The sequence below is a fragment of the Gobius niger genome (assembly GCF_951799975.1).
Source record: "Gobius niger genome assembly, chromosome: 13".
NCBI lineage: Eukaryota > Metazoa > Chordata > Actinopteri > Gobiiformes > Gobiidae > Gobius > Gobius niger.
In genome coordinates this window covers 7,059,158-7,073,173 of record NC_136864.1, presented here as the reverse complement: position 1 = coordinate 7,073,173, position 14,016 = coordinate 7,059,158, and the positions used below count along the sequence as shown (strand labels likewise).

The following is a 14,016-nucleotide window of genomic DNA, read 5'->3' as shown; positions in this document are numbered from 1 at the left end:
ATTTTACCCAATGTTACCAAATTATTTCATAATTTTGACCCCTGTTTTTGTCCCCCACTTGTTTTCCCACATTTCTCGACATTAGAGATAAACCCAATATTGTAAATTTGCATATCTTCCACACGACAACTTCGATATTATCTTGTAGACGATATATTTCCCACCTCTAGTTTATTTCACTGAGCTGTCAGATTTAGCTGTTTCTTCTTCTACGGTGTCAGTGCTTCGTTCTGTACACCCTGTATACAGTCGTCCTCCACATTTTTAAAGCCCATAATCCAACGTTATATCGGTTCTGATCCGTTCTGTTCAGTCTGTGCTGAAGCTGTAAACCACACTTGAAATCAAAACTGAGAGGTTATTCCTAAAGCTGCCAGCAGGAGGAACCCCAGGCAAAGTCTGTTTTCGAGTCTATATTTTTATAGACTTGATGCAGGATATGTCCACTTTAAAGGATTTATTAAGTAACTACCTTAATAAATCCTTTCCGTAGTCCCTCTGAGGGTAATACAAGTCTTAATGGGATGATTGGAGGGTCTTTCATCTCCCCCCGGTATCTCTGGCCAGAAAACCACGCTTGCAACTTGGCTGTCACCGAGTTGGAGTCACCAATACACACTAATGGAATCACGAAGAAGAAGAAGCTAACAGGCTAACAGGCAAAGTTAACTGTGGGCTAGCGCCACTTTAGCAGCATTTACAGCCAAGTTTGAGTGAAAAAAATTGTCTCCGTTGTGTAATTGGATGAACAATATCCCTCTGTCCCTTTGTCTTTTCTGTCAGCGTAGTATTTACTCTCACGGACAATTAATGAGTAAAAAAAAAACGGAACATGCTACGACACCTGCAGCGACGCATATGGCCTCTAGGGGCATGAGTTACTAAATAGTGGGACATTTAAATCTTTTTGACCACCACACTAGGTTTTCTGAGACTTCTTAACTTTATTTCCTTATTCCATAGTTGTCTAAGCTATGGCCAGGGGGAGGTTTGAATTAAATTGGCCCAAATGGCTAATGACAGAGATGGCATTAATAAAGTTCCAAAGCAGGAAAGAAACATGTGGTTGCATCGTTAAAACCCTCCATGAAAACGTTTGGACGCCCCTGTTTTACCCCACACATACAACAGCATTTCACTTCTAAATATTGTATTGCTCATTCATTTAAAGCAAGGACAGTCCGTGCATGTGCAAAGCTATAGAAGCACATTGGCCCTCTCACAATGTAGCTGGTCTGAGTTGGTCCTTGAGTGTTTTAAAGGGCGGGACGAGGACTAGAATCTTCCCATTTTGGCGTCGCCGATGGCTCCCCACACGTCGAACACGAACTCGTCCGGAAACGCGAAGTCCCCGAGAGTCTCGTCCAGGGCCATGGCGAACTCATCCGGGTTTTTCTTATCGCGACCGACCTCCACCATCGTAGCCGCTACGTGGACGAAAAACAGAGAGGAAGATGGATATTTGTTTGATCAAGTGTCCAAGAATACACACATTTTCCCCACTTTTCTTCAGTTTGACCATTTTTGTGATGTTTATGGTTTCACTTCCTATTCTGGACCCCGACAGGAAGTGACATAGATAGAGGCAAACAATTTTAAACGTTGTCAAGACGTTTGTTTTGTGACTCCCACGGAGATTCAACCATATTCACTATAATGTGATTTAGCTGATTTTAACCTGCTGTAGAGCCGACTACAAGGCTCTTTCTAAACATCTGATCACACAGAAATATTACTTTTACTCTGGATTTTCTTGAGTACTGCCTTTCTGACATAAATCATCAAACTACTTTTTCTATACACAATGAAGGCTTATTTTAAATATGAAAATATCTTCATTTTGCCTGGAGCAATGGTGAGATATTTTATTCTAATTGACGCTGTGCATAACTTCAAATCATAAAAACGCCGTCCAAGAAGTGACTTCCTGTTTCGATCCAGCACACCAAAATAAAAGCACACAGCTCGTCTCATTGATTAGTTCAGCAGGTACTTGCAACATTACAAGAATATTATTAAATACACACATTTTAAGTGTTTGTCTGTTAATAGTTAGACAGAAAGTTGAACTAATGAACTGCTGAACTAATGAATAAGATGGTGCTTTTATTTTGGTGTGCTGGATCGAAACAGGAAGTCACTTCTTTGTCGGCGTTGTTTTGATTTGAAGTTATGCACAGAATCAATTAGGTGTAAAACAGTTTTTGGGCCTTTAATCTGCTGTTATTTCAGCAGGAGATTCAGATAAAGTTAGTTTGGACCCGGAAGTTGCTTATGTGTGATGTCACACGTGTATGAGTCACACTGCTAAAGGACTTTCACTCTATGTCACTTCACTTCCTGTCAGCAGCTTAAAAAATCTAATAAAAATAACTTTTCTGCCCAACATGTCTTCATTAAAATTGTTGCTTCACTGAAATAAAATTATAATTATTATTCAGAACAGATGTTATCCATCTAAATGAGCCACATATAAGCATTAAAACCTGCCATATGCACTTTGAGGAAGCTACGTCCATGTCTTTATCACTATCTAACACTTTGTTGGTTAGAAAATGCAATATTGATCTAAAACAGCTGAAACAAAAATCCAGTTTCACTTCCTGATTGTCCAAGTGAACTCCCCATAATCCTGAAACATTGTGGCCATGATTTTACACATAAATATGAAACATACCCAGTTCAGTGTCTCTGATGCCCATGTAACTCTCCAGGAGGTCGTCCACTTTCTTCACCGCCTTCTCCTCAAACTCCGAGGGCTTTAAAAAAAAACAAAAAAACACAAGAGCGAGTTATGCACTGCAGACAAGTCAATCATTTGTGATACAGATAAATTATCCTCTTTTGATTTTTGTGCATAACTGTTAAGACCTACAACCTGTCTTTCCATACAGATTTCAGCCTCCAGCACTAGAAAAGAGAAGTAGTGCATAAAAGCTCTGTTCTCTGCAAATAAAACCTGACATTTCGCGGTGCAGCAGCACAACTATTGGCACCGTTTTGAGACGAGTGACTGTGTCCAAGAAGCGAGTCTAGCACCTCCGCGTTGAGCTAAAAAGAACAACATTAACGCGGTGAAACGAACGTGGCGAGTGTTTGGAGGTGATTCAGAGGTGGGCAGGGAAGGCGTCAGACGGGCCCCACATGTCTAAAAGAAGAAGAAGAAGAAGGCTTTCTGCTTGTTGACGTCGATAAGGGTTAGATACAAGTACAATTTCAAAGACTTGATAATATTATAGGGTTGTAGCAATGCTTGAAGGTCAGCACAATTCATTCAAATGACTTTACACTTTAATACTTTGCAGAAACCCTAAAGGCCCTTTCACACCAACACAATAATCTCCAGTCGGGAGTTCTGGGGCAGGCTTTGGCCGACGTCAGGACTTGTGTGTTTGGTGTGAACAGCACCGTCTGTGGAAGTCGGTGAAGCCAGTTTTGGCCGATTGCGTTTGTCAAATCGGCGTCTCCCTGTCGCCACACTAGGAGCTGTGACTGGCCTGATGGAGCCTGGCTTTACCAGACCCTGGTACTCACTGCGTTTGGTACAAGGGTCTGGACCTTCACAATTGAGCTCCGTTTTCAGGTGGGAGTGGTGAACTCAACAACAACAAAATGTTATGATCACTTTTGTGAAGTCTTAGCTTTCGAATGAGGCGTTACACTGTTGCTTTCCAGTCGAGACTCGGTTAAGGCGGGGGGTAAGAGGTTTAAAGGAACAGGCCACCGTTTTTACACACTGAGATATGTTCTTACCTTAGCTTAAACGAGTTCATTTGTACCTGTCTGGTAAAATAATACGCCAAACTACTCCTGGTGTTATTACGCCTCACAATATAGTTCCCCTTTTAAACCCATTAGAAAATCTGCATTGTTTAATTTTGTGTGATTATACTTTACACTTTGGAGCTATAGAGGAGGAGAGGCTAAATGCTAACGCCGTCTGTGCTGTGTTTACGTGACTGAGGGCACACGTGAAGACCAGACAGGTACAAATGAACTCGTCTAAGCTCAGGTAAGAACATATCTTAGTATGGAAAACGGTGGCTAGGGTGCATCATAAGCCCCATGTTTTTTTAAACTTCAATGGATCATTTTGTCCCTAGTCTAGCTTTTTTATATATATAAAAAAGAAAATGTATGGCAAAGTTTGGTGAAGTTTGAAGTACATTTAGGTGGTGCACCATTCAAATCAATGTTTTGTCAAAATATCGAAAATTTGCAATTTAGCGCATATTTCCAGGCCCGAGGTATCAGACCCGGCCTGGAGCTGTTAGGACTGGAGGTCTTAGCCCTTATAGCACCTGGTATTCTCAGGCGGTCTCCAATCCAAGCACTAACCAGGCCTGACCCTGCGTAGCTTCAGACATCAAAAAATGGTCTGGATTGTTGGCACTCAATGTGTTAACAGTCAAAATGTGCTAGATCGAACAGCCCTGTAATAACAGTTTGTGAAGGTTTAATACAAAATATTTTGTAAAAACTCACAAACTTCACAAACAACTTGAATAAACAAGCAAAGAATAGTCATTTAATCAAATTCAATACCATTGTAAAAAATGAAATAAGTAAAGAGATCAACAGCACAAAACATTCAGCTAAATGAATATTGCATATGCTTCATAATGCAAATCTTGCTTATTGAGGTGGACTCCCTAAACAATGTTGGATTTAGACAAAAATTGGTAAAAATTATTTTTATGACCAAAGGAATGTTTTAAAACTGGGGACATCGTCATTGGTTGACATTGGGGCGTTTGATGCACCCTAACGGTGGCCTATTCCTTTACACTCTCTAAATGTGACATACAGTATATGAGGCCGAGGCATTTTATTTATAATTTACTACTAAACGTATGCTACAAACATCATGCCCACGCACTGTGCAGCTTGGTCTGGGGTTCAGGTCGCTTCAGTGCAGATGTTGAGCAGGTGAAATGGGGGCAGACGAGACGAGATCTGAGCAGCCCCCAAACAGCGACAGTGCATCGGGCTGGTGTGAATCCTCTTTAAAATAAGCCTGCACTATCTGTAACATTGATATTATTAGGTTATTTCCCTCACCTCGTCCTCCACTGTGGCCGGCCCTTTAGACCTCAGTCTCAGAGTCGATCGTCCGGTTCCTACTTTGCCGTCTGACGGTTTGGTGGCTCCTTTTGACCGAGGCTCCAGCATTTCTGATACAAAAAAAACAACACATTTTATTGCAAATGACAGTTACAGCTAAACATGGCCATAAACAAGACATAAAAACAACTAAACCGGGAACAACACGAGGCTAAAATTGAATTAAATGATGAAAACCATGACTGAACCTGAACCTGAACTCACCAAACGCTTTCATGGGCTCCACCAGTTTGAGAGTGAAAGTCTTGTTTTTCGGCAGCTCCTTCAACATTCGGGCCACTTCGTAATGTCTCGTCCCCACGATGTTTTTCCCGTTAATGCACTCGATGTGATCTCCGACGCAGATCACCTTCACCCCGTCCGCCACGCTGCCCTCCTTGATGCGCTGAAGGGGATGAATGAATCAGTAAATGAGATGAATGCATGATTATATGGCATCTTAGGGGGAAATATGTGGTTATAAAAACATGTGAGGCTGTATATTGTATGGCAAATTGGCATATTGGTATCCCCCAGAGCGATTTATTTTAACCTTTATATCCAAATCTAAAAGCTTCTTGACTATAGACCAGAGTAGCACCTCATTTGGAAGCTTATTGTGGTGATTGGCAAAAGCAAGCCTGCAGTGACACAAAGGAACCACGTGGGGGCGTGTGCCAGACACATAGACTGATATCCTAGAGACGGATTAAGCCGATTTACTCCGTCTACAGACACAGGCGCCAACAGTCCAAGTAGGTCAGATTTGTAAATGCTCAATGAAAGTGAGGAGTGTGTGAGGGAGTGTGTTGGTATTAAAACAACATAATTAGCAACTGCCTCGTCACTTCACCTCAGAGAAGAGTGTGGATCGTTTGTGAGCCTTTAACCTCTTAACCCCCGCCTGAATCTAAAAGCTTCAGGAAAACAGTGTGAAAATAGCGGGGGGGGAATGAGACGGGAACAAGGATGAAAAAGTCATAAAAACCCAACATAAAATGAAGAAAAAGTAAGGAAATGTGTTGAAAAAGTGAGAAAGAAATGATTAAAAAGTGACAAAAAAATGACAAAGGAATGAAAAAAGTGACAAAAAAAATGAATGAAAAAGTGACAAAAAAGGAATAAAAAAAGTGACGAAAAAGTGAGAAGAAATGATGAAAAAGTGCTGAAAAAATTATGAAAAACTGAGAAATAAAGGATGATAAAGTGACAAAAAAAGTAATGAAAAAGTGAAGAAAAATTAATGAAAATGTGACAAAAAATTTATGAAAAAGTGACAAAAAAGGATGAAAAACAATCAAAAAGTTATAAAAAATTATGGAAAAGTGATGAAAGGGTGACAAAAAAAGTGATGGAAAAGTGTTGAAAAAGTGAGAAAGAAGGAAATGAAAAAGTGACAAAAAAGTGAGAAAAAAAAGTGAAGAAAAAGTGACAAAAAATAATGAAAAAGTGACAAAAAATAATGAAAAAGTGACAAAAAAAGTGATGAAAAAATAATGAAAAAGTGATTTAAAAAGTGACCAAAAAGTGATGAAAAAACAATGAAAAAGTGACAAAAAATCCTGAAAAAGTGAAGAAAACAACTAAAGAAGTGATAAAAAACACAATGAAAAAGTAATTAAATCAAATTTCTAAAGAAGTAACAACAACACAGCAACAATGCAAGGAAAAAGATCCTTCTAGATGAGTTTTGTAGGTTAGCTTTACACTGGCCTAAAGGCCGTAACCTTTAAGATTCGGGTTATGCTGAACTGGAGAAAATGCACTTGGTGAAGTCGGGGGTTAAAGGTTAAATCAGTCAGGTCTCACCTTGATGAAAGCGTATCCCGCCCCGTTGTCTGTGATGGTGAGGCCCAGCGCGTCCTCGGTCTTCTGCACCTCCACCTCTTTCTTGATGCCTCTGATGTGAGCGAAGATAAAGTCCTCCAGCCCGATCTGCCCCCCCAGCAGCTTGTCCATGTCGATCTTGTGAGTGTTCAGCGTACAGAACAGGATCTGCAGAGGGAGAGCGGCATGAAAGGTTCATCATGTGTGATCCAAGCGCCAAATGTCACGTGAAAGCCTATACTTTCAACATACCCCACATCCAGATCCTATTAGTTTCCTGTTTACCTCTCGCCCTCGCTCCTCATTCACAGTAATTGCTGCCTTTTATCGCCTGGTCTCCCACGGCAACAGCCCAGGCCCGCTCTGCCCCTGTGGCTCTACAATGAAAACATCCCCAAAAACAAAGATGGCTTCTCTCCCAGAGGCAAGTCTGTGGTGCTTGGTAAAGGCTGGTCTCAAAGAAAGGAGTGGAAATGTGTTTGGGCAAAAGGCCAAAGAGCAATTAAGATAAGGAAAGGTGTATTGTGTGAAAAAGTAGTTGGTCCTGATTGGGTTTCCTGCAGGTGCTCCAAGTGATCACTGAAATCTAAAGTATGCAAGGAGAGGGATACTCTGCAAACCTGTTGCTGCTGCTAAGGCCAAAATTGTGCACCCTGCTCATATTCGGTTGTCCCAATGGCCCTAAAGGAAGCTGAAAAAAAAAACATCTACATTAAACTCGTCATGGTAGACAAGGACACGGATAGCTGGCTGAAAGGGCTTTGAGTATTTTCGTCTTCTGAGGATCTAAAGGTTTTCGTGCGGCAATGAGACCAACAAATCCACAGATTTCTTCTCCTGAAACACTGAAGAGGCACCGAGAGTTCCCACAACTGCAGCACAGTCTGCTTTTCCACCAAGGTGCTGGTTCTGGGCTGGTTCGGAGCTGGTTCTGGTGCCGGGTTGGTTCCATACTGACTTGGTTTTCCACCAAAATGAGAGCTGTGCCTATTGTCATAGCAACGCTTTGGGAAGTCAACATAAAACATGATAATAACATCTCACTACAGCCACTTCTGGTTATAAAATACAGAAAAATAAGTTTATGTTTCAGTCACAGCAGACGTTAACATTTTGATTTCTTCTTTCTTGTTTTAGCTGAAGAGCATAAAGCAAAACAACAGTTTCCTCCACAGAGACTGTTTTGGTTCTCCAGGAAGTTATAAGCACAAACTAATATTGATTGTTTGTTGGTGGAGAGAGCCACGCCCCTCGTTTCTTGGTCCAGCTTTTAATTGGTTTCCAACCGGCACCAGATTTTGGAACCAAGAGCCAGCGTTTTTTCAGTGGAAAACGAAAGAACCGGTTCTGAAACTGGAACTGGCCCAGAACCAGCACCGGCACCAGCTTGGTGGAAACGGGCTGACAGTGGAGGCGTCAGGCTAAACTGGTCGATGCCGTCGTGGTCGACCAAGATTTTCATTGGTCGACTAAATGCATGCACTTTTACAACAACTAAGATGCTCTCTAAGTTGTACAGACATAGTGACGTTTGATTTGTTTGTGTGAAATGCTTTTTGCCTCTCCTGCCGGCACATAAGCAGCTGAGATCAGTGGCTCTGTGTCTTGGTGAGATGTTGCCTTCTATAGGCCAGACTTCTACAGATGTTGAAACCTCAGATCCCCTGGTTCTACAGTGAAATAGCCGATAGTCTGACGCCTGTCCCCTGGCAGCGGCTCTACTAAAACATACGGGAGAAACGAAAATGAAATCAGAAAATCAGGCTCTGCAGCTCATGGACCCGCTGTGTCCAAAATAAATAAGACGAGGAGCTCCGGGTAACGTAAACTGATTCATTACTACATTGTGCAGCGCAAAAGTTGAAGAAATGAAGTGGCCTGTGAGGATGGAGAGGACACGGAACCATGCGGGCGGAGCATTTCACAATAAAGCACATGGCTTGTGTTTACATTATGGCAAAAAAGAGACAAGTGTCACACGCAAACACCTGACCCGGAGGACATTTGAGAACAGGGATGATGATGGAAGAAGAAACTACTGCTTTATTTGGATTATATGGATGTTTGGACAGTGCATGTACAGCAGCAGATGCAGGAGTGAGGCAGGGAGCTGGAGTCTGAGATTAAAGGTGAGATTAATGTGACTTGTTATACATTAATGCACGTAATATGTAGCTCAGAGGGCCCTCAGGGTACAAAAACTAATATTTCATTGTGAGTCGGAGCTGGCGTTATGGTTGGACTCAAATATGCATTGTAAGCCATATCTGTTCTATATCTATACACACATTGATTACAAACTGAGTCAAAGACGTTCTTTCCAAAGTTGTTCAGTCTGAGTCCTGCCCACCACCGTCAGTGCAGAACACTCGAGACCTGCTTGTGCTCAAACTGTGAGTGGGAGGAACGGCACTGGACGCCTCCTCCATATTTCACTCGGTTTCCAAGGCTCCCCTCTCTCTCTCTCTCTCCTTCTCTTTGATGCGTGTGAGGCGATACGTCACCTCCTCCAGCCAGGGCGAGCTTCAAGAAAACTGATGTACGCAGAGAGATAGATGAGGGCACCAGAGCCTCAGTCAGTAAATTAAAACATGTGTCGGATAGTCCAGCTTCTCTTGTTATCGATTGAGACTGAGGAATCCTCTGCACACAGACAGGAACACGCTTAATGTAGGTCTTAACAGTGGCTGAAGTCGGGCCAGAGCTGAACCAAAGTTGAAAATTAGCTTCAACACATAAAGGTCTGCATCCATTTCTTCCACATAACAGAACAATAGTAGTAGTAGGAAGTTCTATCCAAAACAATAAGATTCTTCAGCACAAGCGCCACTGGAAAGTTGTGAACTGAAGAGCAGAGGAGACTATGCCTTCTCTGTAGCAGGAACTAGACTCTGGAATAGTCCGCTTTATGTCAGATCAGGTCAGTCACTTGAGCATTTTAAAGGGACTATACAGAGTTTAATGTTAAAATTATGTATTTTCCTCCCCCTACATGTTCCAGCCATGTCCTAATGTGTAGAATGAGCTCAGACCTGTTCACCACAACTGCCTCTAAAATCCTGCACTGTCACTCAGAAAGTAATTCGGGTCCGAAGTGTCATGCAAGGTGCAGTTACACGTTTGACCTGAGGTGGCAGTAGTGAGTATAAAATAGCCAACTTGCATCTAGCCCCTTTAAAAACATACCTCTTTTCATTGGCCTTTCAACAAAGATTAAGCCGTAAACCGGAACAATATTATTACCAATTAGATATATTACTTGAAATTGCTTGAATAAAGGTTCTTAAGGTTGAATTTGAGTTGGTTTGAACTAATCTAAGATCAGATTAATAACACTAATGCCAATGAAACAAGCAGAAACCCCACCATAATCAAAGTGAATCCCAACTGGCATTAACCTCTCAACCCCCACCTGAACTGAGGACATTTCCTCCAGTTTGGCTCTACCCAAATCTAAAAATTTCTTAATAAAAAAGGCATCAAAGTAACAAAGATGAAAACACAAAACTTGAGGAAAACACGACAGAAAAGCAACTAAAATGTAGTTTTAAAATACACAAAAGAGCGAGAAAAAAAAGTGCCAAAAACACAACAAAACTGTGACAACAAAAGAGTGACAAAAAATGATAGAAACGCCTCAAATATGTGACAAAAACCCGGCGACAATGCAATCAAAACCTTACAATCAGTTCTGTCGGCCTTAGCTTTCAAATGAGGCGTTGCACTGGCCTGATGCTCCAGTCAAGAAGCTTTTAGATTTGGGTAAAGCGCATCTGGAGAAAAAGCACTTGGGGGTTAAGAGGTTGCGAGGTTCTATCAAATCTAAGACTAAACTCTACTTCAATTTAATCTCTCAATTCAAGTCAGTTCTTCCTAAAAGGATTATTCTTTTTCCAGTGTAGGATTTTTCACATGTATCTCTACTGTATTGTTTTTTTTACATAGACATTTCTGCTGTACTTTGAACTGTATTGTAAAAAGCGCTACATAAACTCCATAAAGAAAAGCCTCCACAGTCAGCATCAAACACAATCCCTCATCCACTGTGTCGCCAAAATGTAAATCAAGACAAAATTTAAGTCAGATGATTTGTTGCTAATGGGAAAAGCTACAAATATTCAAAAGATAAACATAAGCCGACACCCTCAAAACAATCGATTAGACCTGTAGTGTTTCCTTGAATGAAATGTCTATTGTTCTGCTGATTTTGTTGTGTGAATGGACTGGTTAAACAGAATATTGATGTCCTGATGACAAAGGGGCTTCTAATGAAATGAAACCTCAGCCACAGTTTCTTAGGCAACTAAACCTATGTCAATTTGCTCTTTTCCCCAGAGGCGGCTCACAAACACATTACAGGGATTTACGACGGAAACTGGATCACGGACGTGCGTTTCCTGGTTTGACACTATTATAAATTGACAGGAACAGTAGCAGTGGGAGTAAGACATGGAGAAGTAGTCGTAGAAGTGTTTCTTAGCTGTAAAGTAAAATGGCTGACGTCAGCTCGACACATTTTCATGGAGCTGTTCATAAAATAAAGAGCGAATGTCAGCAGCTCGCCGTCTAATCATTGACCGAACTGCGGATGTAAAATGTGTGTAATAACTCGCAGACAGATTCCTTTCTTGTGCCTGTTCCTTTCAGAAACGTCAACAGTGAATCCTCCGCTCATGTCACTTCACGTTAGGGCTGGACGATATGGCCAAAAAATAAAATCTTGATTTTTTTAGTCAGTTTGGAGGATTACAATTTTAAAGAGGGGGTATCATGTTTTTTTCAGTCCCATAGCACCAGTCTATATCACACTACAATAATGACGAAACCGTCTGTTGGTCTGTAAATGCAGTAAATTAGAATAACTGCCTTGTATAAAATTGCTCTCTCAAAATGGCTGTAGTGAATGTCTTGAAATAGGCCTCTGTCTCTTTAAGAACCTCTGACCCTTTCCGACACGCCCTCCACACGCTGTCTGTGGCATCAGTGGGGAGGGGGTTCTGCTGAGGAGCAGTGGTTGGTTACTCGGCTGGTGACGAAAGCTCGGAGGCGTCTCCAGGAGGTGGGGGCGTTCCTAGGAGGACTCAGGCAAACCTATCCCTAAAATGGAGTTTTTACAGATTACTCAAAAATACGTGAATGTGCCAAGGCAACACTCCAGGCATGTTTTTAATGAGGGAATGACATAATAACATGATGTAAAGCTTGAAATAATCGATTTTGCATAATACCCCCTTTAAATGATTTTATTTAAAATAAACTTTAAAAAGTCTCCTGATCTTTCATGTGAACAAAACTGCTCAGTCCTGCTCATTAATATTTCATAATGTAGCTACAGTTAGGCCCTTTAGGATAACATAACCCTTTATTTAAAAATAGTTATTTCTTGTTTAGATATTCCTTGTCTGCTTCTCAAAAGTAAAACCTCTTAATAAGCCATGGAGTTTTTAAAAGTGTTTTAGTTTTATCGTCTTCATGCCTCTGCTGTGATTGACAGCCGTCTCCATGGAGACTCAAGGGAAAGGGGCGGAGTTAAAGAGAAAGTCACAGGAGCAGACCGGAGGAAAGTGACTCTGTTTTAGCGGAAGAAAACTATAGAGATAGAGTAATTTTACCCTTTTTGCATTTAAAATACCTTATATTTCAGCAGTATCAGCTTCGTGGTTGTATAAGCTACGCAGCGGCGCATGTGATCTGCTAGAAAATAGTCCCTCAAAATGTGATCGTTCAGGTAATGCAAGGTTAGATTTATTCCAAAAATTATTCTATCGACACAAACATTTATATGGTTAGTCTGGCGTTATAAGTGATTTGCCTCAGGTGCTCTGTGGAGCGGGTCACACTGTTTCTAATGCAAGCTAGCTGATACCATAGAATGCACTAGCCTAGCACCACTAAGCTCTTCAAATATAAGAAGTGCATGAATTTAAAAGGGGGTATTATGCAAAATCGACTTTTTCCAGCTTTAGATCATGTTATTATGTCATTCCCTCATTAAAAACATGCCTGAAGTGTTGCCTTGGCACATTCACGTATTTTTGAGTAATCTGTAAAAACTCTGATGGCGGCCATTTTAGGGATAGGTTTGCCTGAGTCCTCCTAGGAACGCCCCCACCTCCTGGAGACGCCTCCGAGCTTTCGTCACCAGCCGAGTAACCAACCACTGCTCCTCAGCAGAACTCCCTCCCCACTGATGCCACAGACAGCGTGTGGAGGGGGCGTGTCTGAAAGGGTCAGAGGTTCTTAAAGAGACAGAGGCCTATTTCAAGACATTCACTACAGCCATTTTGAGAGAGCAATTTTATACAAGGCAGTTATTCTAATTTACTGCATTTACAGACCAACAGAAGGTTTCATCATCATTGTAGTGTGATATAGACTGGTGCTATGTGATTGAAAAAAGCATAATACCCCCTCTTTAAGAAAAAAATATCCCCAGAAATCGACACATTTGTTGCAGCTTCATTTCATTCATTGTGGCACACATTGTATTCAGACATGCAAAGAGTGAAAATTAGTCCCAACGTACTGTTAATCTCATTTGGAGCCATAAATCCCATTACTCGTCTTTCTTTGCCTCTTGTGACTCATAAGACTTGCTTTAGTTTCATGTGACGTTGGTGCAAATGATGAAATTGACTTTAGGGATTTAACACTTGTTCAACTCGGCCATAATGAAGCACCATTAGCACAAACCACAGCTGTATCACGTTTCAGGATCCTTTACGGCATGTTGTAACCAAAGGAGTTTACTAAAGGACGAAAATACTTCTGTTCAATCCCCGAAAGAAAGATGCACAAAAGGCCAGAATAAGCGTTTTCATTAATGTGACTTTCATTAATATGCACTGTCCTGACTAAATAAACAAATAAATGTATCGTGTCAGGCCTAAAGAGAAGCAAAACTCTCTGTTTAACCCAATGGCTGCTGGTTGCACTCTACATGTGGGCGGCAAGACTAGTTTTCCATTAGCTAGCATTGCACTTTAGACACGTTCTAAACAACTGTAAAGCCTGGTGCCTCATTTTTTAAAGCTTTTTTTTATTTTATTTCTGTCGTCCGTGTTGCCACTGCGGAGAAAACAGCGT

The 14,016-nt window shown here is 41.3% G+C and overlaps 2 protein-coding genes across 2 annotated transcripts in view; one reads left to right on the top strand and one right to left on the bottom strand.

Moving 5' to 3' along the window:
- The window catches only part of slc25a24l (solute carrier family 25 member 24, like), a 137,532-nt gene that overhangs the window by 68,386 nt on the left and 55,130 nt on the right, over window positions 1–14,016 (top strand). The gene's annotated exons all lie outside the window — the stretch shown is intronic.
- The window catches only part of gipc2 (GIPC PDZ domain containing family, member 2), a 32,719-nt gene continuing 19,630 nt past the window's right edge, over window positions 928–14,016 (bottom strand). The window contains exons 2-6 of the mRNA XM_079569858.1: window positions 6,913–7,098; window positions 5,329–5,509; window positions 5,062–5,174; window positions 2,678–2,759; window positions 928–1,427 (exon numbers count right to left, since the gene is read on the bottom strand). Coding sequence (XP_079425984.1) covers window positions 1,276–1,427; window positions 2,678–2,759; window positions 5,062–5,174; window positions 5,329–5,509; window positions 6,913–7,098 — 714 coding nt within the window. The 3' untranslated portion in view covers window positions 928–1,275. The remainder of the gene's footprint in view (window positions 1,428–2,677; window positions 2,760–5,061; window positions 5,175–5,328; window positions 5,510–6,912; window positions 7,099–14,016) is intronic.